This window comes from Humulus lupulus, chromosome 1 (assembly GCF_963169125.1).
Source record: "Humulus lupulus chromosome 1, drHumLupu1.1, whole genome shotgun sequence".
NCBI classification, from domain to species: Eukaryota; Viridiplantae; Streptophyta; class Magnoliopsida; order Rosales; family Cannabaceae; genus Humulus; species Humulus lupulus.
In genome coordinates, this window is record NC_084793.1 from 294,007,841 (window position 1) to 294,033,318 (window position 25,478).

The 25,478-nt window shown below is 32.3% G+C and overlaps 1 protein-coding gene and 1 long non-coding RNA gene across 3 annotated transcripts; both read left to right on the forward strand.

Annotated features, from left to right (window-relative positions):
* Positions 1 to 632: 632 nt before the first annotated feature.
* Positions 633 to 4,420, forward strand: LOC133810481 (uncharacterized membrane protein At3g27390). 2 transcript variants are annotated; one of them, XM_062246063.1, is made up of 10 exons: positions 633 to 1,164; positions 1,320 to 1,428; positions 1,545 to 1,740; positions 1,840 to 1,973; positions 2,351 to 2,639; positions 2,751 to 2,857; positions 2,945 to 3,116; positions 3,401 to 3,619; positions 3,695 to 3,849; positions 4,011 to 4,420. In XM_062246063.1, exons 1-10 carry the CDS (start codon positions 1,074 to 1,076, stop codon positions 4,162 to 4,164), a joined length of 1,626 nt encoding a protein of 541 aa, XP_062102047.1. In that variant the 5' UTR covers positions 633 to 1,073; the 3' UTR covers positions 4,165 to 4,420. The 2 variants fall into 2 exon arrangements, with proteins under 2 accessions (XP_062102047.1, XP_062102046.1); XM_062246062.1 differs by having other exon boundaries at positions 638 to 1,164; positions 3,401 to 3,849.
* A 2,904-nt stretch (positions 4,421 to 7,324) lies between these two features.
* LOC133779028 (uncharacterized) lies at positions 7,325 to 22,810 on the forward strand. The gene is made up of 4 exons (XR_009869137.1): positions 7,325 to 7,469; positions 7,560 to 7,677; positions 16,382 to 16,422; positions 22,533 to 22,810. It is a non-coding gene; the product is annotated as an uncharacterized LOC133779028 (long non-coding RNA).
* Positions 22,811 to 25,478: the final 2,668 nt, after the last annotated feature.

A 25,478-nucleotide genomic window follows, 5' to 3' on the forward strand; every position in this document is an offset into this window, starting at 1 on the left:
TTGGCAGTTACCCAATTTTGTTTGTTTGATTATCAAGCACTTGGAGGGCTTCACTTTATTGTTTCACACCTTCAAAATCATTCTCTTTTATTTTCGAAATTCTCTCTTTAGTTGAATCCTCTCTAAGTTCATATCATCTGTTGTTGAAGCTCTCTCAGTCTTTAGTTAAATCTCGGTGGTGTTTTTACACATTAGTCAGTTCGTTGCAAGTAAAAACAAAATTTTGATGGTGTTCTTAGATATTGGTCAATTTTTTTAGAGTAGAAGTAAGGTACTTAGTTGATGCTCATTGATCGTTTATCTTGGGAGACAACATAAATACCGTTAGCAATGTGAGGAGACGTAATTATTTTAAGTAGATAATATGGTACATCATACTCGATTTAACACAAAAACAATATGTCTAATACATATGCGTTATTTTATTTTAATATATGTATACTCGCTCCATCTCTATTTCTCACATACTTAGTTTAGTAACTATCGTGGTTTATAATTAAATATGCCACCAAAAAAAAAAGATCACTAAATAATTTCGCATAGTATAAACTAAATTTATAAAGTATAAAGAGTTGGCATATTATCCTAGAGATCACTGTACTTTCTTTTTTGTTAAACCAAAATTTTCGATCAACCCTCGATTCTTAACATATAAAACAAAAATATCAATACATTTTATGATCAATTTTCTCTATGACCACCACGTGGTGTTTGAAGGCTTTTTATTTTTTATTTTTTTTTAGGGAAAAAATCATTATTTTCTCATATGGGGAAGGGAAGATTTGGTTTTGAGGTTCCAAACTTCTTGGTCTGATGAGTTTTTGGCCAATTGTCTAATCGTCTTTTGTCGTCTTCTCGCAGAAGAAGCAGGCTTCGGTTCAACAATCCACCTCCTCTAAATCCCACCTCTTCAGCTCATATAAATAATTAACATTGATAAATAGTTACTTTCCTATTGAATATAATAAAATAAACAAACGTTCAAACTGGCTTCTTCTATGAAGATGATCACCATTGACTCTAAATTCATATAATCTAATTCCATTCTTCTTTTTCTCTCTAATTTTTATGGTATGGATTTATTACATAATCCTGGTGATTGGTTCAAGCTCAGCTATCTGATTTTTGCATTTTGTTCTGCTCTCTTCCTTGGCGCTCTCAAAGGTTTTTTCCACAATTTATTTATTTATTTTGGGTTTTCTAGTTGAGTTTGGTTTTCACAGTTTTCAAATGGGTTTTTTGCTAAATTTTCAAGGGAAAAAGTTAACATAAAGGTTGGTTCTTGAGATTTCATGGAGTTATTTTTACTTCTTTTGCAGGTTTACTTGTGGGACCTATTGTTGGTCTTATATTGATAGCAGGGAATGTTGGAGTCATTCTTGGTTTGCTCCCAGCCCATGTTGTGTGGACAGTTTACACCCTAGTAAAGTAACTACCATTAAATACCTTAATTTTCTTTTTAAGAGATTTTTACTCATATTTAATAATTTCCTATCTGGGTTTTTTATTTTTGATCTGATACATCTAAGTTATGGCAATTTCAGGATTAACAGACTTGATACACCGCTTAAAGTTGCAATCTTGTTGGGTTTGCCAGCCTTGTTTGGACTTTGGTTGGGTTTGAGCATTGGTGGGAGTGTTCTCGTGGGACTTGGCTATGGATTCTTCACACCATGGGTTTCCACTTTTGAAGCCTTCAGACATGAAAATGAAACCAAGAAATATGTACACATTGTAGTGGTAAGTACACCTTTGAATTTTGGTCGTTTTCTTTGAATTCCCTGCTCTATTTAGATCTCTCTGATTATGGTTTCTAAATTTCTTTCTGTCACCATTAAGGATGGAACATGGGAAACCATCAAAGGAAGCTGTACAGTAGTTCGAGACTTTGCTGACCTGTGCTACCATTCTTACCCAATTTGCCTAAAAGAATTACGTGAATCCCCTGATTCAAATGAGTTTCAAACTCTTAGGTAAGTGTGAAACTAATGAAGTTGGTTGCCAATATAACAGTTCTCTTTTGCTTTGTCATGAGTTAGGATAAACAAAGGTACCTATACTTTGGTTAATAATGATATAATAGTCATGTTGGGCCCTCATTTATTTTTATTTTTATTTGCTGTATGGAAAGGTAACAATCTTGTGTTGGGACCAATAGTATATAGTGGGGGCAAATATGTTTTAGGACTGCTTTCATACGCACACGTGTATCTTTGATTATTAATACTACATTTTCTATCTTTGAATTCCAAGTAAGGTGTTTGTTAAAAGTCCAATTTATGCAATTGCAATGTAATGACATGTGTGAGCTGTTGAGTGTTCATGCTTTGGTAAATTTGGTACTATGTAGGTTCATTCATGTCCCTGCTTGCATCGTAGCTGGGTTGATGGGGCTAATGGTGGAGGTTCCATTGTACACTGCAATTGCTGTGGTAAAGAGTCCATACATGTTATTCAAGGGATGGTTTAGGCTTATACATGATCTCATTAGCCGAGAAGGACCATTTCTTGAAACAGCATGCATACCAATTGCCGGTTTGACAATCTTGGTTTGGCCGATTGTTGTCGTTGGAAGCGTCATATTAGCTGCTTTCTCTAGTATTTTTGTTGGACTGCATGCATCGGTCATAGTCTATCAGGTTGGATCATACTTCAGTGAAGTCTTTTGATATATATATATTTATATGTATCTATATATATACTGGCTTCTTGTTCAAATGAAGTAAACCTTTGACCTTTTGTGGATAAAGGAAAGATCTTTCAGAAGAGGTGTGGCTTATGTGATTGCTATGGTTGCTGAATTTGATGAATACACCAATGATTGGCTTTATCTCCGGGAGGGGTCTATTTTCCCAAAGTAATTGCATAACCAACTATTATATCTTTCAAAGCTTTTGTATTTCTTTTGACCTTTAATGGTAGTAGTAGCATTGCTTGCAGCCAGGCCCCAGTATCGAAAGAAAAGCGTTTCAAGAACACAGTCATCTGTTGGAGCGAATCAAGTGGCTGGAGTCATATCCAGTTCTGTTTCGTCAGAAGCACCTGCAATGCTTGTGCCGAGTTTAGCTCATTCAAGATCAGTGAGAGAGACCATACAAGAAGTGAAAGTAGTGCAGGTTTGCATTTCACTGCCTTTTTATGAACAGAGGATTTAATCTTGTGATGAAATCTTTCTGCCTTTTGAATGGTAACAAATAACATTGAGTTAATAATATAATATGCGCATTCATATGCTTTCTTCTCTAGATTTGAGATTTGGTTTGAAAACTGATTGTTCATTAGTTTGGTAGGTGCTGATACTATGCATCCATTTTATGCTTTCTTGTGAAATTTGTGTACTCAGTAATCAGCTATCACTCTATTTTCTCTCAACAAAAGAGATTTGTTTTGAATGTAACAGATATGGGGAAACATGATGAAATCTTGTGAAATTAGAGGCAAGGAATTATTGGATGCTAATGTGATAACACCAGCGGATCTCTATGAGTGGTTGAAAGCAAAGAACAGCAATGAAGCAGTGATTATTGATGTAGGCTTGCCTTGCTACTCATTACTGCAGTTTTTGCTGCACTCCATTGAATTAAATTCAAGTGGTCTAGTGCTGCTTGATAATTTTGAGGTAACCCACTTGAATAGACCCAAGGACAAATTGTTAGATTGGTTCTTTAATCCAGTAATGGTTTTAAAAGAACAGATTAAGGCCATAGCCTTAGAAGAAGGTGAGGTGAGATTCTTGGAGAAGGTTGTTCTTTTTGGAAGCAATACACAACGCATGGAAGCTTGGGAAAATGGGAGTTTAACACCTAAAGATGCTCTAAGAGCTGCTCAAATTCAGGGACTCAGTAGAAGGTATCTGTACCTTTCGTCTTAGAACTCTCATACATATAGAGCATAGTAAGAATTTGTTACTAACTGTTATGTGATCAACTTGAGAATGATGAAAGCTTTGCTTTAAATGTTCTCATGGTTTTAACATTGTTATGTATTTGACAAGAGAGTATCCTCTGCAGGATGACTGGAATGGTGAGAAGCGTATCGAAGTTTCCTACTCACCGGAGGAGATTTCGCCAAGTTGTGAAGGATTTGATGGCCTATTATTTAGAGAAGGAGAATTCTAATAGGCCATTTTCCATGAGATCTACTGCATCCATTGAAAATGTGTAAGGAGACCTACTTTAACATGGTTCCTTTTATCATTTTAAGCAAAGAAAAGTTTCAGTGTGAATATCCTTTAGAATTAGTATGTGTGTTGATATACATCACTCTAAATTTAACATTCAGACAGTAGTGCAGGCTAAAAAAATACATGTTCGATTGTGCAAAATTTGGGAGCTAAAACATTCCAATTTAATAGCTCTTTCAGTCTTTTAATACTGAATGAAAACATATAAATATATATATATATATATATATTCCTTTCCTTCTTTATTTTTATGCTAATGCCTAATGGGTATAGTGGATTTTTACTTTATCTCAGTCGAGTGGTTTCATTTTGGTTTTGAAAAAATAAAATATCTAAATAATTAAATATATTTATTGATAAACTAATTATAATGTATGTTGAGTCAACTTTTTATACTGGGTAATTGCGATTTTACATGCATGGGTATATAACTATGGAAATGGGCATACACTGTACATCAATACAAGATGAGTTTAGATGTGAAGTGGTAATTACTTGTGAATTCTTATTGTTATGTTTGGCAAAATAGTTAGGAATTATACTGGAAAATAATATTATGTAATAAATACATTTTAAAATTGATAGTAATTAGTAATTACACAGTGTAATTACATCTAATTCTCATGAGACTATAAGAATTGATGAGAATAATTGAGATCCTTTAATTACCTCAAATTACGCAAAATCGGGTAATTGTTCCGAATTATACCAAATTTCAATTACAAAGTTATTTTCCAAAAACACTCCTTATAGATGAGTAGTTATATTCTAAAATATTCACATGATGTATAATAAAGATGAGTGCACTTTTAATAGTTACTATTCATAGATGGTTACTTTAATATTACCCATTAAATTAAAATCAATGGTCCATATTTATAGTTAATTAATATTTCTAAAAATAAATTTTAATTTTTTTAAATTTTGGGAAGAGTTATCTGATAAAAAATGTGTATTTATTATAAAAATATAATATTATAAACTTTTCATTTTTCAAATACTACTAAATTACTATATTGCTATATCATCATAATTGTTAGTACACATCTATGAGTAGTAACTATTGGGAAGACAGTAAATATATATCTATATGTTATCATGTTATTAATGGCACCAAGAGCACCATTGAGTAGTTATATTCTAAAATATTCACGTGATGTATAATAAAGATATATCATCTATCATATTTAGTTTTTAGTTAAGGTAGCATACTGTTCATCCTTTAAACTTATTTAATTATTTCTTTTATTCTTTAGCTACACATTTAGCTATAATGTATAAGTATAACGTAAAATAAAAAATGAGGTTATGTAATAAATATCTATTTTTTATGATTTTTTTATATTTTTTCGATCCTTCATTTTTCTGCATTTTAACTAATTCAAGTTTTTAAAAATATGATTTTAATGTTGCAAAATTACAAAAATACGATTTACATTAAATATTAACCCACAAAATATAATATTAAAAAAACAACAAGAAAGCAACATGACAACAACTTCACAATAACTCAGTGCAACCTATTGCATCTACAAAAAAAAAACATAAAAAAACTCGTTCTTATATTTTAAAAAAGCAACATACTACAGTACAATATCAAGAAAGCAACTTAAATGCAACACGACAACAATACAGTGTTGAAAATGGAATTATACATCAGTTCATTGTATTAACTCAAAATAAACTAAAAAACAATTTCAAAACTTTAAAATGTGTTAAAAATAAACTTAAAATATATCTCAAAACAACTAAACATATATCCAAAATAAACTAAAAAAAATAACATTAAATAACTTATCACTTCATTTTAAAACGTGTAAGAAAAACTAAAAATTTACTTAATTAGAAATCAATTAAACATCAACACAACAATATAATAACTATATATAAACTTAAACATCTAAAAAAAACAATATGAAAATAACTATACATAAATATAAACAACACAAAAATAAAATAATATTAGACAATTATACATAAATCTAAACGTAAACCTAAACAATACGGTGTTGAAAAAACAACTTAAAATTAACTAGACATCAACTCCAAAATAAGATTCAATACATTGCATCATCCTAACCTAAACTAAAAATCAACATAAAAAGTTTATCTAATAAATGCATGTAGTCTTTTGTCTTTATTCAATTACTATATATAATTTAATTGAACTTAAAAACAAACAAAAAATCAACACGTCTTCTCCTTCATTCTTACTTAAGAAACACGTATATTTACACCAATTATTATTAACATGATTTTTTAATAAAAATATTTATTTATATTTTTAAAAAATATATTAATATAGATGGATTTGTATTAATTAATGCATGTAATGGTAATGGAGACATATGTTGCTCCAAATATTTGACATATAGTATTTCATGTGGTATTGGTGGAAGAGATAAGTGTTGCTCCAAGTATCTCATGTTTTGTTTTAACGATTTTTTATTTTTTTAATATTAACTTTAACGAAATGTTTTTATATTTAATAGAATATTATTATATTTAATAGTAGATTGTAAATTAAACTTAAACTTAAATAAAATAAAATAAAATAAATAATTAAAAAAATTAAAATAGGATATTTTTATGATATTTTACAATGATAATTATTTAAAAATAATAAATAAATAAATAATTAAATAAATTAAAATATAATATATATTGTAGATATTTTACAATGATAATTATTTAAAAATAATAAAATAATAAATTTTATAAACTAAATAAAATTTAATTAACTTAAACTCATGTATCAGAATAATATCATATTAAAAATATAATATAATATATTATCAATTAGTAACAATCTGCTTTTTTTAAAAAAACTAGCAAGAAACTTACATTTAAATTTTTTGTATAATATTTAATATTATATTATATTAAACATATAATATATAATATTTTGCTGTCACTTTCAAATTCAAAAATTAGACCAAACATAAATTTAAACAAAAATTAATAAAGTATTTAATTAAAATATGATATTTATTTAAAATTTATATAACATTAATAAAAATTTAATAAAAATAATTAATCAATTTTATAAATAAAATTAAGCACATTATTTGTATATAGTATAATACTATGTATGCCGTGTATTGTCTTCTTCTTTTAGAATCAATACAGAGGTTCTTTCATTTATATTATTATTATATTATATTTGGCATCTCACATTTTGATTTATTCTATAGAAATAGATTTTTCATTGAAAGACAACTCCCATGGCCAGGCCAAAGGGACATGGAGTCCTATGCCATCAAAGGAACCAACAAGGTCCTAAGAGGTCCAGTCATCTCTATTTCTCTTTTTTTGTTTATCTATGAGGAATAAACTTATTAGGTATTAAAGTTCTTATTTTTCTCTCCTTCGGCAGCGATGATTGTACCAATAAGCTCCTGTATGTGGCGTGCATGGAGAAAATCGAAACGGACAACCAAGGTGGTACTACAAACTAGAGCAGTCAACACAAAGATTATTTCTTCTCCTCACAGGTTACGCTTTCTTCATCGCTTAGTCATCCGTATAACTGAAGAAAAAAAAGTAGATACCGTAAAATTAAAATAATAAACGTCCAACCGTATATTTGTAATTTTTCCATAAGAATCGATGTGTTATGTAAAAATCTCTAAAAAAAATTAAAGAGTTTTGGTAATATATTTTGAATGCATTATTTGAAAACTACTCACTTTTATCATTTGTTATTCACAAATAGCCACATATTTTATTTTTATAATTAATATCCACAATAAGTGAATAAAATACCTGTGGTTTACATTTATGAACACATGGTTTACATTTTTGGCTTGTAGATTACATTTCAAAACATGATTGGTTTACATTTTAAAGTCTAAAATGGATAAAATAGATATTGGGGTTAGAAAAGTGGGTATATTTCAAAATTTGGATAGAAATAGAAATGGCTAACTAAAACTGAGTAGAGAGTAGAGAAGGGCTAACTACATGTAAGATAGATGAGAGAAGCTATTGTGAGTGATCTAAAAAACATATGCGCACTCTTCAATTATTGTCACTGATTTACTTTATACAAAATTAAAAAAAATTTAGTCATTAATCCCATTTTTTTTAATGGTACTTTTGAAAATGAAGTCTAAATTAAATTATTATACTACAAACCCCTTGAGAAACAACGAGAGGATGATATTATTTTCTAATAATAATAATATACAATTAAGAGTTGCTGCCTTGGGACACTCTCAAAGGATTGCATGAGAGTGATAGAATGGAGCTATTTGAAAGGAATTTCATTCCGTGAGTAAATGAAATTTGTTCGGCTTAGAACTTGTCCAATCAATTTTTTTTTTTTTTTTTTGAAAGTGATTTCATTAGAATAGATGACAACGTCCAAAGATAAAATCATCACAAAGATTAATTTTTGCTAATATATGGGCTACTTAATTAACCTTTTTAGAAACAAAATAACAAGGACCAACATAGCAAAGAGATAAAAAGCAGGAATATATTCAATTATACGGATAACATTAACTTAACAAATTTGATTTATAAAAGTGTCTTGCTACGTCTCTAAAAAATGATATATTTAAAATGAAAAAGTTCACGAAATCCTAATTTTTTTTTTTATTTTAATGGGTTTTCAAAAGTAAGCGTTTGGTTACTTACGATTCTAATTAATTACTTTTTTCATAAAAAAAATATATCATTTTTAGACTATATTATTTTAAATATATTTTGGTTACTTCCAAAATTTATTTACAGAAAATTGATTATCTTAAGATATAAATTATATTTGAATTTTTTTTACCAAAATTGAGTATAAGGTAATATTTTGTTCAATTTTGTAAAACACAGTGTCTGAATTGTCATCAACAAAATAAAGTATCCGATCGATAACTTTTACAAAACATAGAGTCCAAAATAGTATTTACCCTAATAATAATAATAATAATAATAATAATAATAATAATAATAATAATAATCCTGACCCAAGTCGACCTACAAGGAATGTTTATTACAAGTTGTTTATATTCTAATTTTCAAGAGGCAAAAAAATCATGTTATAGAGTAACAATATACAAATAAGGTCAATCATAACTCTACATTTAATTATTTATATTCTCTTAATTCATAATGCGTATTAAATATATTGCTATCGTGTGAGCCACACTTATTGGTTCATTCTTCATAAATAATTCTGTTAGAATATTATTTGTTTGGTATATAAAATCAACTAATTGATTTAATATATTAAAGTCAATATTTAATTTATTGACAAAATATTCTAATTAATGGTCAACATTGTTTGTTACCTGATTTTGTTGTTACCCGATTTTTCATATCCCAACTGATTGAGGAAATATATCAATCTATGGCAGAGACTCTGATGGTAAGTCTCACTCTATAAATATAGAGTACCGGTCCCCAAGCTCGCTGCTTATTCTGACTTTCAGTAACTCCATCTAAAAGAGTTAGTGAGAGCTTGGAAGCCCGTGTACTCGTTCTAACTTCTGTTCTTTTTCTTTTGTAGATTTAAAGCTAGATCGAGGTTATCAATAGCAATGGCTGGAGGTATACAATATTCGATCATTTTTGTATATGTTCATTCTATATATTAATTCCGCCTACATGTATATAGAATTGTTCATATGCCCACTTTCATATTAATCTAACATTTGGTATCAGTCGCCAGTCTACATCTCTGCCTTGCTAATTTTATCTGCATATATATTTATTTGATTTATATATGTCTTCATATTCATATTCATATTCATATTCATATATATATATATACATATATCTACGTTTTTTTTTGTTGGCCTACATTTAACAAAATTTCTTTTGGTAATTTTATTGTTTTTGTATTGTTTTATGTTTACATATATGTTATATCTAACATATTTTGGCAATATAAACAAATTATACACATATTTTTTTTTATGATTTATAGATGTGCATATGTCTTCATCTATACACATATATTATATATTCATGTATATAGTTTTATATATTGTTTGAGGGCCATATTCATAATTTTTTATTTTTTATTTTTATTTTGATAGAGAGTTTTAATGTCTCATATTTTTTGATTTTTTGTTTCAAAACTAATTTTCCACATAAGTACCATTAGAAATCCTTCAGATTATTTTTTCTAATGATCTATGTTTCCAAATCAAGTTTTGAGAATCCAAAATCAGTTTTGCAACCTTCATGTACCCGGTTATGGCCAAAAACAATTTTGATATTAAATTTCAATTTTTTGTTGTTGTTTAATCAATCTAACGTCATGAATCTCTTTAGACATGAATTTCGAACCAATTTGGACAATAAATTTTATCTTGCCAATTTAATTAAAACATATAATTTTGGTTAATTATATATTTGGAAATTAATTAAAATGTGCACTTACTTGATTTTGGTGTATGGTATATTTCTTTTATTCATGCAATATTAAATAATTGTGCTATTTTAAGAATGTAATAAATTTTTACAATTAAGTTTGTGCAATTATTTTATTAATTCACGAAATCAGTAAATGATGTTATTGTCTTATTAAGCATGATTTTTTCTGCCATTAAGTATATATATGGAATTATTGTATTTTCGTACATATAATTAATTATACTAATTTGTATGATTATTTTGTTCTTATTCATGCAAAATTTATTTTGAGTATAATTATCTTTAATTTTATATGTATGCCTTTATAATTTTAAATACATTATATATATATTTCATTATTGTGCTAGATACATTTAGATTATATTCAAAACATTAAGATAGGTTGAATAATATTTAGCACATTAATCTTCATAATTTATTCATAAAATATTCATAAAACATTTAGGGTGAATAAAATTATGAATAATTCATAAACAATTTTGTGGTTGACATAAGAACGCATGAAACTGAGACAAATGCTCAAATCTAGAACGGTTTTTAATGATCTTCGGACGACCACACTAGGAGCACTACTCTCTGTGATTGCCTATTATGTTATAACGAAATTGTTCTTAGGTCTTCCTAGAGCCTAAAACATAATGTCTAGTGAACCATATAATTTTACATAATTAGGGAGTAGCCACATCATCTTTAATTATATAAAATTATATATTAATTTGAAATGATCACATAATGAACAAAATTGTGATTGATTATATAAATATAACAATTTTACCCCACAGGGATTTTATTATATTTATATAATCAATTAGGATAATATATTAAATTAATTTTCTTAATTTACCCACAGGAGTTATGATAATTAATTTAATAGTTTTATCATAAAGTTTAATAAAGATAGAAGTATCAAACCTTAATTTATCCCAAATAATGCGTTTGAATAATCTATCATCCTTTACATCTAATTTTATTAAATTAAAAATTTAGCCCACAGGCAATTTTTGTTTAATAAAATTTCATTCTTCAGCATGTTATACATTGGTAAAACATGACTTCATTAAGCCACAATCTTCTAAATCTAAGTTTGTAATCCTATTCATGCAGCTTCTTCATCATCCTCTAGTTTCGCTGAAATCCTTACCGAAATACCTGAGCTTAGGGGTGATAATTTCAAAATCTGGAAGGAACGAGTTCTTCTTCATTTAGGCTGTGCCGACATGGACTACGCAATAAGGAAGGACGAACCTGCTGCAATCACTGCGACTAGCACTGCTGCTCAAATCGCACTATATGAGAAATGGGAGCGGTCCAATCGACTCAGCATCATGTTCATCATGTCCAAGATCCCTCTGGGAATGCGTGGATCGGTGGAGCAACCTGAGAAAGTCAAAGACTTGATCAAACTGATCGATGAGCAGTTCGACACTTCGGACAAACCACTTTACAACAACCTCATCCACCAGTTCTCATCCACAAAACTCACTGGTGTCAAAGGAGTTAGAGAACATATTTCAAAGATGAGGACATTTCTGCTCAACTGAAGAAACTCGATGTAGTCATTCCTGAAACCTTCTTGGTCCACTACATCCTTAACCATCTTCCACCTCAATATGGGCCTTTCAAAATTTCCTACAACACACATAAGGACAAATGGAGTATCAATGAACTGATAACCATGTGTGCTCAAGAAGAAGCAAGGCTCCTGCAAGAACAAGGTGAAAGTGCTCACATGGCCACCCAAGGAAAGAAACGCAAACCATCCAAGAAGGACAAGGGGAAAAATAAAGTGCCTCCCCAAGGCGATATAAAGAAGGATTCCATCAAATGTTTCTTCTGCAAAAAGAAGGGACATGCGAAAAAGGAATGCGCCAAGTTCAAGAAATGGATGGACGACAAAGGTAATCCAATTTCATTCGTATGTTATGAATCTAATATGGATAATGTTAATATTAACACATGGTGGATTGATTCCGGATCGACAATTCACATTTCAAATTCCTTGCAGGGTTTACAAAACCTAAGGAAGCCAGTGGGAAGTGAGCAAAACATCTTATCCGGAAACAAGATGGGCTCACATGTGGAGGCTATAGGAACGTGCCATTTAGTTTTAAGTAGCGGTTTTGTTTTAAAGTTAGAAAAGACATTTTATGTACCAAGTTTCTCTAGAAACTTGATTTCCGTTTCAAGACTTGTACCTTTTGGTTTTTCCTTTACATTTTCAGACAAATCTTTTAATTTATATAATAAATCTGAATGTGTTGGAAATGGTATTTTGTCTGATGGTCTTTACTGCCTTAATTTACAAAACAATACCACTTATAATACTGTGCACGTTCACGCTGGCAATAAAAGATGTGTTATGAATGAGAATTCCTCTACATTATGGCACCGGAGATTGAGACATATCTCTATTGATAAAATTAGAAGGTTAGTAAATGATGGGGTACTCAATACCTTAGATTTTACTGATTTTGATACTTGTGTGGATTGCATTAAGGGAAAGCATACCTCCAAGTCTAAGAAAAGTGGTGTCCATAGGAGTTCTGACCTATTAGAAATCATACATACTGATATATGTAGTCCAAACATGGACTCATATGGTCAGAAATACTTCATCTCTTTCATAGATGATTTCTCACGCTACATGTATATCTACTTACTTCATAACAAAAGCGAAGCGTTAGATGTCTTTAAGATATTTAAAGCTGAAGTAGAGAAACAATGCAACAAGCAAATTAAGATAGTGAGATCAGATAGAGGTGGAGAATATTATGGTAGATACACTGAAGATGGACAAGCATCTGGTCCTTTTGCAAATTTTCTTCAAGAAAATGGGATTGTTGCCCAAAATACCATGCCCGGTACACCCGAGCAAAATGGTGTTGCAGAAAGGAGAAACCGAACATTGATGGACATGGTGCGAAGTATGCTTAGCAGCAACCCTAAACTTCCTAAATCCTTGTGGACTGAAGCTCTAAAGACATCCGTGTACATATTAAATCGAGTTCCAACCAAGGCAGTCTCCAAAACTCCTTTTGAATTATGGAAAGGTTGGAAACCGAGTTTGCAACATGTACGCATTTGGGGATGCCCATCTGAAGTTAGGGTATACAATCCACAAGAAAAGAAACTGGACCCAAGGACCATAAGTGGATACTTTATTAGTTACACTGAAAGGTCTAAAGGCTACAAGTTTTATTGTCCATCTCATAGCACTAGGATTGTGGAATCAAGGAATGCAAAATTTCTTGAAAATGCCTTGATTAGTGGGAGTGATCAATCCAAGGACTTAGGTTCTGAGAAAGATCCTTCAGAATCCTCCACCTCAAGAGCAAGATTGATTGTGGTCAATAACACCCCTGCAGTCCAAATGGATGTTGAACCACCACAGCCAATTGTTGAAGATCCACAAGTCAATGATGAAGTTCAAATGGATCAAGTTGTTCAAGAGTTGCCTATAATTGTTGAACAACAAGCTGAACCACCCGCTCCTCAAGAGCCTGCTGGTGTAGCCTTAAGAAGATCCACTAGGACAATAAAATCGGCGATACCTAGTGACTACATTGTGTATTTGCAAGAATCTGACTACAATATTGGAGCCGAAAATGATCCAGAAACGTTTTCACAAGCTATGAATAGCAAAGAATCGGAATTGTGGTACAATGCCATGAATGAAGAAATGAATTCTATGAAAAGCAACGGAGTCTGGGATCTTGTTGAGTTGCCTAATGGGGCGAGGGCTATTGGGTGTAAATGGGTCTTCAAAACAAAGAAAGACTCATTAGGCAACATTGAGAGACACAAAGCGAGACTCGTTGCTAAGGGATTCACTCAAAAAGAAGGAATTGACTACACGGAGACCTTTTCTCCGGTATCTAAGAAAGATTCCCTCAGAGTTATCCTGACATTAGTTGCTCATTTTGATTTAGAGCTACAGCAGATGGATGTGAAAACTGCCTTCCTAAATGGTGACCTAGAGGAGGAGGTATACATGAAACAACCAGAAGGACTCTCCTCTAGTGATGGTGAGCATTTGGTGTGCAAGCTTAAGAAGTCCATCTATGGTTTAAAACAAGCGTCCCGCCAATGGTATTTAAAATTCCATGATGTCATCTCTTCTTTTGGATTTGAAGAGAATGTCATGGATCAATGTATATACCAGAAGGTCAGTGGGAGTAAGATTTGTTTTCTTGTTTTATATGTGGACGATATTCTTCTTGCAACCAATGATAAGGGCATGCTACATGAGGTGAAGCAATTTCTCTCAAAGAACTTTGAGATGAAGGATATGGGTGATGTGTCTTATGTCATTGGCATTAAGATCCATCGAGATAGATTCAAAGGTATCTTAGGTCTATCTCAAGAAACCTACATTAACAAAGTTTTAGAGAGATTTCGGATGAAAGATTGTTCACCAAGTGTTGCTCCTATCGTTAAGGGTGATAAATTAAATTTGAGCCAGTGTCCAAAGAATGATTTTGAAAAGGAAGAAATGAAGAAAATCCCATATGCTTCTGCTGTTGGAAGCTTGATGTATGCTCAGGTGTGCACACGACCCGACATTGCCTTTGCTGTCGGAATGCTAGGAAGATTTCAGAGTAACCCGGGATTAGACCACTGGAAAGCTGCAAAGAAAGTTATGAGGTATCTTCAGGGTACTAAGGATTACAAACTCATGTTCAGACGAACCGACAACTTGGAAGTAGTTGGCTACTCAGATTCAGACTTTGCTGGTTGTACTGATTCACGTAAATCAACTTCTGGTTACGTGTTTATGTTTGTCGGTGGAGCTATATCATGGAGGAGTAACAAACAGACCTTGACTGCTACTTCTACTATGGAAGCCGAGTTCGTTTCGTGTTTTGAGGCTACATCGCATGGTGTATGGCTAAAGAGTTTCATTTCAGGCCTTAGAGTTGTAGATTCTATATCTAGGCCATTGAGAATGTTTTGCGACAATTCAGCTGCTGTATTCATGGCTAAGAACAACAAGAGTGGTAGTCGAAGCAAGCACATCGACATCAAGTACTTAGCCGTGAGAGAACGTGTTAAAGAAAATAAAGTGGTCATTCAACACATTAGCATTGAATTGATGATTGCTGATCCTATGACGAAAGGCTTGCCACCTCATAAATTCAAGGATCATGTAGTGAACATGGGACTTGGTTCCCTTATGTAAATTTATTGTACAAACTGAAGTTATTATCAATGTAACTCTTATTTTGATGTTTTCTCATGTTTATGCGCATCTTAATTTTATTTGAGAAAATTTTATCTTCATAGGACCTGAATAAACATAAGGTTTATTCGTTTAAGTACATAGCCACATAAATTACATTGTTATGTAATAAATATATTGTAATACATGGAAGATAATACTCGTCATAAAAAGAGGACCTATCGCCATGATTCATGTGTTTATTATCTAACAGGGATGATCGTCGGGCTTAAGTAATACATTAATTTAAATGCTGACCAAGTGGGAGAATGTTAGAATATTATTTGTTTGGTATATAAAATCAACTAATTGATTTAATATATTAAAGTCAATATTTAATTTATTGACAAAATATTCTAATTAATGGTCAACATTGTTTGTTACCTGATTTTGTTGTTACCCGATTTTTCATATCCCAACTGATTGAGGAAATATCTCAATCTGTGGCAGAGACTCTGATGGTAAGTCTCACTCTATAAATATAGAGTACCGGTCCCCAAGCTCGCTGCTCATTCTGACTTTCAGTAACTCCATCTAAAAGAGTTAGTGAGAGCTTGGAAGCCCGTGTACTCGTTCTAACTTCTGTTCTTTTTCTTTTGTAGATTTAAAGCTAGATCGAGGTTATCAATAGCAATGGCTGGAGGTATACAATATTCGATCATTTTTGTATATGTTCATTCTATATATTAATTCCGCCTACATGTATATAGAATTGTTCATATGCCCACTTTCATATTAATCTAACAAATCCTACTCTATTTCACTATTTATTATTCTTCATACTTTTCATACTTATTCGGATGTCATTTTAGAAATTAGGTAGTTTCATGATTTTGTGCCTTTTCCCTTCAAACATGTTAACACTTGAAATTAGAAACATCTAGCATACCACATAGGCAGATAGGAGTGGGCAACATTGTTGAGTGTACGAACTCGACACCATTACTCGAGGCTTACCAAAAGATGTCAGACAGAAGCACCTAGCAGTTACTCCAGGTCCCGAGGACAAAATCCCAGACCTGGAGGATTAGTGAACGAAGAAAGCGAGAGGACCACCTGACTGGTCCTCGGGGCATGGCCTTACTTGGAGACATCCACACCTTGGAACTAACCACGGGACGTGGCCTCGCTTAGAGATATACGCGCCTCGAGGACGGACCTCGAGGCGTGGCCTCACTTGGAGACATCCATGTTTGGCCGGATCATAGTACTCGGAGGAGTTTTACACTTCGAGGAGCTCTACACGAGCTCTACAAAACCTCATTAGCGCTCGAGGAGCTTAATTACTCCTCTAATGACTGTCACATGTCCAGTGGTGAAAACACGGACAACATTTGCTCCCTAAGTCTTCACTTGTCCTCAGACAATGGAGACTTAGATTGAGAGGAGTAATTTGAAAGGTCTTTGGGGGGAGACGCTTGGGCTCTTCATGACGTCACACTCTTAAAAAGGTAATGCCGTGTGTCAACTCCCTATTGCTGGACCCATCAATCTGTGTCATTAATGAGGAGTCCACTATTGGGAATAGTGACCTTAAAACAATTGTAGTTGACAAATATTTTAAATGAAATAAATAATTGAATTGAATTATTATCTATATATATAGACTATGTCTGATATTATGTTGATAATATTAAGTAAATATCAGAAAATTCCAAAGTTTATCTATGTGGTCTTAATCTCATATTGGTATGAGAGGAATGAGATTAAGATAATAAACTTAGTTCGCAGTAAAATAAAATTATGGAATCTTTAGATTAATTATTGCTAGCACAGTTCGCTAGTATTATGAATACAAATGATCTAGATCCGGGTCACTAGTGTAGTATGACACTTTAGTGAATGTATTTTATATATAGTGATATATAAAACTGGACCAGAAGTGATTTGTTAATACTTGTTTAAACATTGTTTCATAGTATTAATCAAACACATCAAATGATAATGTAGCGTCTCAGAATTTTACTTAGCTAGATAGTAGTAGTAGTAGTAGTAGTAGTAATAGTAGTAGTAGTTGTAGCTTGTAGTATTTTAGTTTTAGTGGTTATTGGTTCAAGCCGAGATTTAGTTGAAAACTCATAGAAACAGTTATAGATTTTATAAGTTTAACATATAGTTTAGAAATATTAATTATAACATAAGGTTTGATCAATATAGCTGGTCCTAGAAATATTATTTATTATAACCTAAGGTTTAGATAGAATAATTAAAAACGTGACACTTGTCACATGCTTGTTTATTTAAAGATTTAAGGATTTTAGATGAATAAATTAATAATGGATGAATCTAAAAGCTCTAGAACCTTCCAGCAGCTATTAGGATCACGTTTTACTCAGTCAAAGTTGTTTTAACAAACTTCAAATATGCTGAAAGTGTGCAAAAATATGTTTAAAATATCAGCGTATGCCGATATATCGCAGCTATAGGGGCCGATATGTCGCCTACTGTAACGCCCTAATTTCTTATAAATTACCGAGAACACAGCGTTGGATCATAATACATAAAAATATTGCTCTTTTATTGAATAAAAACTTAAAAAAATAAAAAACATGGATCCATGGTTTTACAAAAATAAAATAATTGTCTTTAACACAAAAATGAGCAACATTTAAATAAAACTTTTAAAAAATAACATGATTTCATAAAAATAAATAAATAGGTCTGCTTGATCTTCCTCGACTATATGGTCCCCACGAGTACATCACGAAACTTTTAGGTCCCCACTCACCACCGCTTTCTATCCTTAATTGCATGAAATAACAACATCATAAAGAGTGAGCTTCTAAGCCCAGTAAGAAAAATACAAACAAAAGTTAGTCATATAATCAAACATATCATAAATTTAACCAAAGTCACACAAACTTCTAGGTCATATCATAGCTTAAGTCATAATTCTACATCATAATCTAAGTCATAAATCATAAATCATACTCTAAGTCATAAGTCATAGGTCATAAGTCATAAGTCATAATAATAACTATAGGTCATAGGTCATAATAACAAGTCAGATATAATAAAAAGATAAGTGTTTATATAGGGGTGGAAATTAAGCCCCGGGCATAAGTCCGTCATACACCAGACATCACTTAGGTCCGTCATAAATTTTTGGCAACCGAGCCTACCGGACATAGTCTGTCATACATCATTGGTCACCTTAGGTCTAGACACACATACCCATTTATTGTACCTGAAATGTTAGATCATACAAATATAAACTAAGTCATAATACTAAACTGCCTAATTTTCCATACCAAAAACTGGAATATTGGAGACAAGAGCGGGATTGGGAACTCCTAAAACCAAACATAAGAAAACCATAAGTTTCTAAGGAAATGAAGTTGAAGAGAAGATCTAAAGCATCGATATAAGAACTTAACGAAAACTTTATGTTTCAAAGGAATTGAACACCTAACCAAAAGTCACTATCACAAGTTAGGATTTGAAGAAAATGAAAGAATAATAGAAACTATAGTGAACTAAACCTGAAGACAATGGATACCTTGGATAGCTTAGAACCTCGATCTATACCTCGAACACCAAAATCACACAAAACTTACTTCCCAAATGTTTATAAAAGCTTTAGATTTGAAAGTTTTAACCCCAAAACCCTAGTGTTTCTCTCTAGAATGAACTTAGCAACTTGGGGGCTCTGAACTGTGCTTGAATGGTGAATGAAATGGCTGAGTAAAGGGTCCTATTTATAGAGTTCAAGGAGTGAAACTAAATCCTTTAAAATGAATGAATAAATGATTAAAATTGAATAAATTTCAATTATCTGTTCAACAGATGCCCATAACTCGGTCAAAAACGTTCAGGAGCGAGTCAAGGTTGTTGAGGGCTGTATCTAGTTCAGAATTTTACGAACAACTCAAATATGGCCACTGGAGCCGATATATCACCTAGGGTTGGCGATATATCACCCCTACCATGATACCTAGGGTTCGTGGTTTCGTTCGTGCGAAGTCGACGTGTTTTCTGTATCAATCATAGGCGATATATCAGCCCTTATAGCTGCGATATATCAACATACGCTAATATTTCAAACACGTTTTTGCACATTTCAGGATAATTTGAAATTGATTAAAACTACTTTTGACTGAGTAAAATGTGATCCTAACAGATAATGGAAGGTTCTAGAGCTTCTAGATCTTTCTTTTAATTAAACTATTCATCAAAAATACTTAAACCCTTAATAAACATGCTTGTGACAAGTGTCACACTCTTATTTAATCTATCTAAAACTTAGGTTATAATAAATATTATTCTTAGGACTATATTCTTTAATCAAACCTTATGATAAAATTAATATTTCTAAACCATAAGTTAAACTTATAAAATCCATAACTATTTCTATGAGTTTCTAACTAAATCCCGGCTTTGACCAATATCCACGAAAACTAAAACTCTACAACTACTACTACTATCTAGCTAAGTAAAATTATGGGACGCTACACCTACGAAGATACGGAGAACACGTCGACTTCGCACAAATGAAACCACGGAAGCTCGGGACATAGGTAGGGGCGATATATCGCCTAGGGTAGGCGATATATCGGCTCTTGGAGCCATTTTTGAAACTTTGTGGATTTAAATTAGAAATAGCCCTCAACCACTTTGACTTGCTCTTGAACGTTTTTGACCGAGTTCTGGGCATCTGTTGAACCAAAAATTCAAATTTATTAAATTTATATTCATTTTAAAAAAAGGTTAGTTTCACTCCTTGAACTTTATAAATAGGACCTAGTACTCAGGCGTTTCATTCATCATTCAAGCATTCTTCAGGGGCTCCAAGTTGCTAAGTTTATTCTAGAGAGAAAACACTAGGGAAAGCTTTTCAATCTAAGATTTATAAATACTTGGGAAGTAAGATAAAGTGACATTTCGGTATTGAGGTGCAGATCAAAGTTCTAGTCCATTCAAGGTATTCTTATCCTCATGTTTAATCCATCATAGTTCTTTTATTTTCTTTCAGATCCTAACTCATTATTATGGCTTTTGGTTAGGTGTTTAAGTTTCTTGAAACTTAAGGTTTTTTGGTAAGTTTCAATCTTGATGGTTTAGATCTATTTTTCATCTCCATTTCTTTAGAAACTCATGATTCTTATTGTTGATTTTAGGAGTTTTCCAATCCCGTTCTTGTCTCCGATATCCCAGTTTTTGGTAAGGAAAATAGGTTAGATTATATGTGTTATGATATGTTTATATGCTATGAAGAGTCCAAGAACTTTACTTAGCTAGTTAGATAGTAGTATTATAGTAATAATAGTATTATCTTTATGACTGTGGATTTTTGGTTCAGACCGGGATTTATTTGGACACTCATAGTAGTACTTGTAGATTTTCTAAGTTTAACCTATAGTTTAGGAATATTAATTTTAACCTAAGGTTTGATTAATATGACTGATATTGAGGATAATATTTATTATACTATAAGGTTTAGATAAGAACCAATTAGATAATAGTACATGTTATGTATGGGTTTATTAATGATTAAGTATTTTGAGGATTAAATTTATTAAGGTTAAAATTTGAATACTCTAAGGTCAGTCAGCAGCTTTGAAAACGTTAGAGGGCTTAGTCAAGGCTGTTTACTCAATTTAAATTAAGCTAAAAATGTGTAATTTCGTGTTTAAATAATCAACGTATGCCGATATATCGCAGCTATAGGGGGCGATATATCGCAGCAAGAAGATACAAAAAATACAAAATGTTGCACGATTGCCTCGGGCATACTGGCCCAGGCGATATATCGCCCCTCTCAGCATATTTTGAAAGTTTTCAAAAATGTTCTCCATTCAAACCTTCAACCTCTTGATAAGTCCAGCACCTTTCTGAACGAGTCTTCAGCCTCTGCTGAACGATAATTCAAATTATTTTCACTTAAAAAGCCATTATTTTTATTCAAGTTAAATGAAGATCTTTTCATTCCTAAACTCTATAAATAGGACTTAATACCCAGCCATTTATTCATCTATTACTCTAAGTTCAGAGGCTGCAAGTTGCTAGGTGAGTGTAAGAGTATAAACACTTGGGTTGGGAATTATAAGCTTGATCACTATAAGCTTACTAAACACTTGGGAAGTAAGGTTCTATTCACATTTCAGTTCAAGGTTTAGATTGATCATAGAAGTACTCAAGGTATCCCAAACTCTAGTCCATTTCTGTATTATGTTCTTTAAAAATTCTCATAGTCTTCTACTCATTCTAACCTTATTCTTATTCTTGGTTAGGAAATCCAAGTTCTTAAGCACAAGGTTTTTGGTAAGTATATTTTGATAGCATAGTCCCTTTTTCACTTTCATCCCTATTCTTCAATATACTCACCATATTTTAAATGGTTTTTAGGAGTGTTCCAAGGTCCCAAATCAGTTCTCATATCCCGGTTATTTTGGTAAGGAAAATAGGATAGGATTTATGTGTTATATGCTTTTATATGTTATCTTATGATTTTATGTTATGTAATATGTTATGTTAAGTATGATTGTAGACTTGGGCATATGACCTATATGACTAACAAGCCCCAAATAAATTATGGGCATATGACTTGCTTAGCTAGCAAGACCCCACTAATCTAATGGGCATATGACATGTTTAGTTTATGGGACCCCAAGTAATAATGGCCATTATAGTATGTATGTGACATAAGTGTTATGGTATGTTTTTATGTTGCATTATGAATTTTTATGTATATGGCTATATTTTAGATTTTCCTTGCTGGGCATTAGGCTCACTCTTTTTTGTTTATATGTGCAGGAAAATAGTTTTAGTGGCGGGTAAGGTTCTTGGCAGCTTGGGGAATGTGTATTGAGGCGGAATGGATTCAAAGAGCCGAGAGTTTCGATTCGAGGATGTAGTTTTTGTTCTTATGGTTTTTATATGTATTTTTCCGCATTTTATTATGTAATCTCTTTTCAAATTATCATTATGTCATGTTTTGGTTTTAAAACAATGGGATCCCATATCCTAACTTCAATTTTATGTAAGTTTAACTTTTCCTTTTTACAAGTTTTAATAAAGTTATGATCTTTTCACTTGTAAGTGTTATTAAGAATTAGTGTTTATGTATAGTTTTCGTTAATGGTCCAAAAGTCTAGAGTAGTTGGGTCATTACATGCTATGATATGTTATGTCCTATGTATATATGTATGAGTATGTTTTATAGTCACTTGAGGCTTATAGTTGCTTAGATAGCAAACCCCAAGATTTTTATTATTATCATGGATTAGAGTTAGGATTTACCCTACCTCGATTAGTAGATTGAGGACCTAGATGGGTTATCATATACTACCTTGTGATCTAACCTACCTCGATTAGTAGACTGAGGACCTAGATGGTATTATCACATGGAATGGTAATGAGTTAATAGCCATTAATATTGTAGTCCTATATGATATACATTTTTACGTCATATGTTTTATAGTATATGTTTTATGATATAGTCTTATGATTTATGATATATGTTTTTAGTAGATTTTCCTTGCTGAGCATTAGATTCATTCCTTTTATTTTAGATGGTGTAGGAAAATGAGCTTGGAAGGCGGGATGGATTCGTGGCAGCTTGGCATATGTATTGGGGATGAATTGATTGAATGGACTGCTGGAAGATCGAGGATGATGTTGTTTCAAGTCTTTTAATTTATGTTCTTATGTATTTCCGCACTTAGTTTTTAAACAATTAAAGTTTATGTTTATGTTTTTTTAACAATGGGATCTCATACCATATTTTGTATTACGTACCGTATTTTGAATTTTTAATAAAGTTCTATTATTTCTTGAATGTATTCCAAAAAGTAGTTATGTTTAGTAGTTTTTAATTGTAATACCCCAAAATCCCTAATGAGGTTTAATGGTTGGATCAGTAGGCCGGGAGGGCCATAATTGATTTATTATACCATTAAATGATTATATGCATGTTTATGTGAAATATATTATTATATGATGATAAATGCATGCATGTGGGTCCACATTTCATGATATGGGCATTTTGGTAATTTGGCCCGTTGATGGCATAATTGTGTATTTTCATGCATGTTGGTAATTATTGATGAGGCCACATTATAATGTGGATTTGTTCGAGCCATTCGACATGAGACTATCTTTGAATACTAGTTAGCGGTTTAGTCATAACGGGGTTGATTTCGGGGCTCGGGGTGAGTCTCGGGGTAATTTGATGATTAGAACATTTTCAGGAATTAAAGGGTAATGATATATGATTTATTAGTATTTGAGAATATTGGAAATAACATGAATTGGAGAGCATTAATTAAGATTAACGAGATAGGGGAAAAATGACGGTTTTACCCTTGGAAGCCTTTAAAGAACTTTAAATGACTTAGGGGTAATATAGTCTTTTCACCCTAAGGATAGATATAGCCATTTTAAGGTTGTAGAAGCTTAAGTAAAACAAAGCATTCATCTTCTTCTCCTGTACACCATTTTCCTTCCTTTTCTCTTTGGATTTTTGAGCTTCTTTTGAGGATTCAAGCTAGGGAAGTGAACATTGAGGGCTTAAGGTTGTATCCCACCATTGAAGAGGGTTCTATATTGAGCTTGAGGTAAGTTTTTAACTATTTAAACTCTATCTCTTGCTCTGTTTTCATTTGGATTTTAGTTTGGATTTTTAAGTTGGATAATGAGAATTGATGGGAGTTTTTGGCTATGATTGCTTGGGTTATGATGCCTAGGACTTGTGTGTATGGTTTTGGGGTTCTTTTGTGAGTTTGGGTGAAGCTTAGAATCAATTCATGAAGGTTTTAAATGGAGGAGTCGAAGGAGGGAAAAACCAAGGTTGAAAACCCTGGTTGTAGCGCTATAGCGCCCAGGTATGGGCGCTACATCGCTAGCCAGGGGCCTTCAACTTTGCTTGTAGCGCTGGGGCGCTAGGGGGGCAGCGCTACAACGCTTTTCCATATTCCTATTTTGAGCACTTTTGAGGGTTTTTGGCTCGGGGTTTTAATTCCTAAGGCTCGGGATCGAATCTACTCACCGTTTGGGTACTATTCGAGGTCCCGGGAGTAAGGTTTAGGTCATGAACCTTTCATTGCTCATTTTCTTTGATGGAGGTTATATTTGGTTATGACTAGGTGACCACTAAGGAATCAAAGGATCACTAGTTCTCAAGGGTCGTTCTTGTTCTATTTCTCACTCAAACCAGAGGTAAGAAAACTGCACCCCATATGTGACATGCATGGTTATTAACGAGGCATGTTGAGTGTTTAAATGTGGACATTGATTGCATATCAAATGCTTAGAAAATCTTGCTTACTTGTGAATGGCACTGACTTATTAGTCAGAATCGGCAATGGTGTCGGTATTAAATGTGAAGCTGTGACTTACCAGTCAAGTTCAACAGTAGTACTGAGCACTGGTCGTATGGTATTGCCTTAAGAGTCAAGAATGGTTTTAGCATGTTTAACGCAAGGCAAAAAGATTAGATCTGATCGAAATAAGCATTGAATGACTCATCATGAGCATTAGTGACTGACCGACCTCAAGTTCGATGAAAATTAAAAGCACTTGTCTAGTCTAATGGCTAGTCACTTAGAGCCAGGGCCAGAAGGCCCAGGTGACTGCATCATCACATGGCTATGGGTGTTGAGCCCACGTTAGTGACTCATTCATTAGCCACTCATCTGATTAGGGCTACACGCCCCAACATGGTTATCAAAACCTCAAAGTGTTGAATCACTCATATGATTA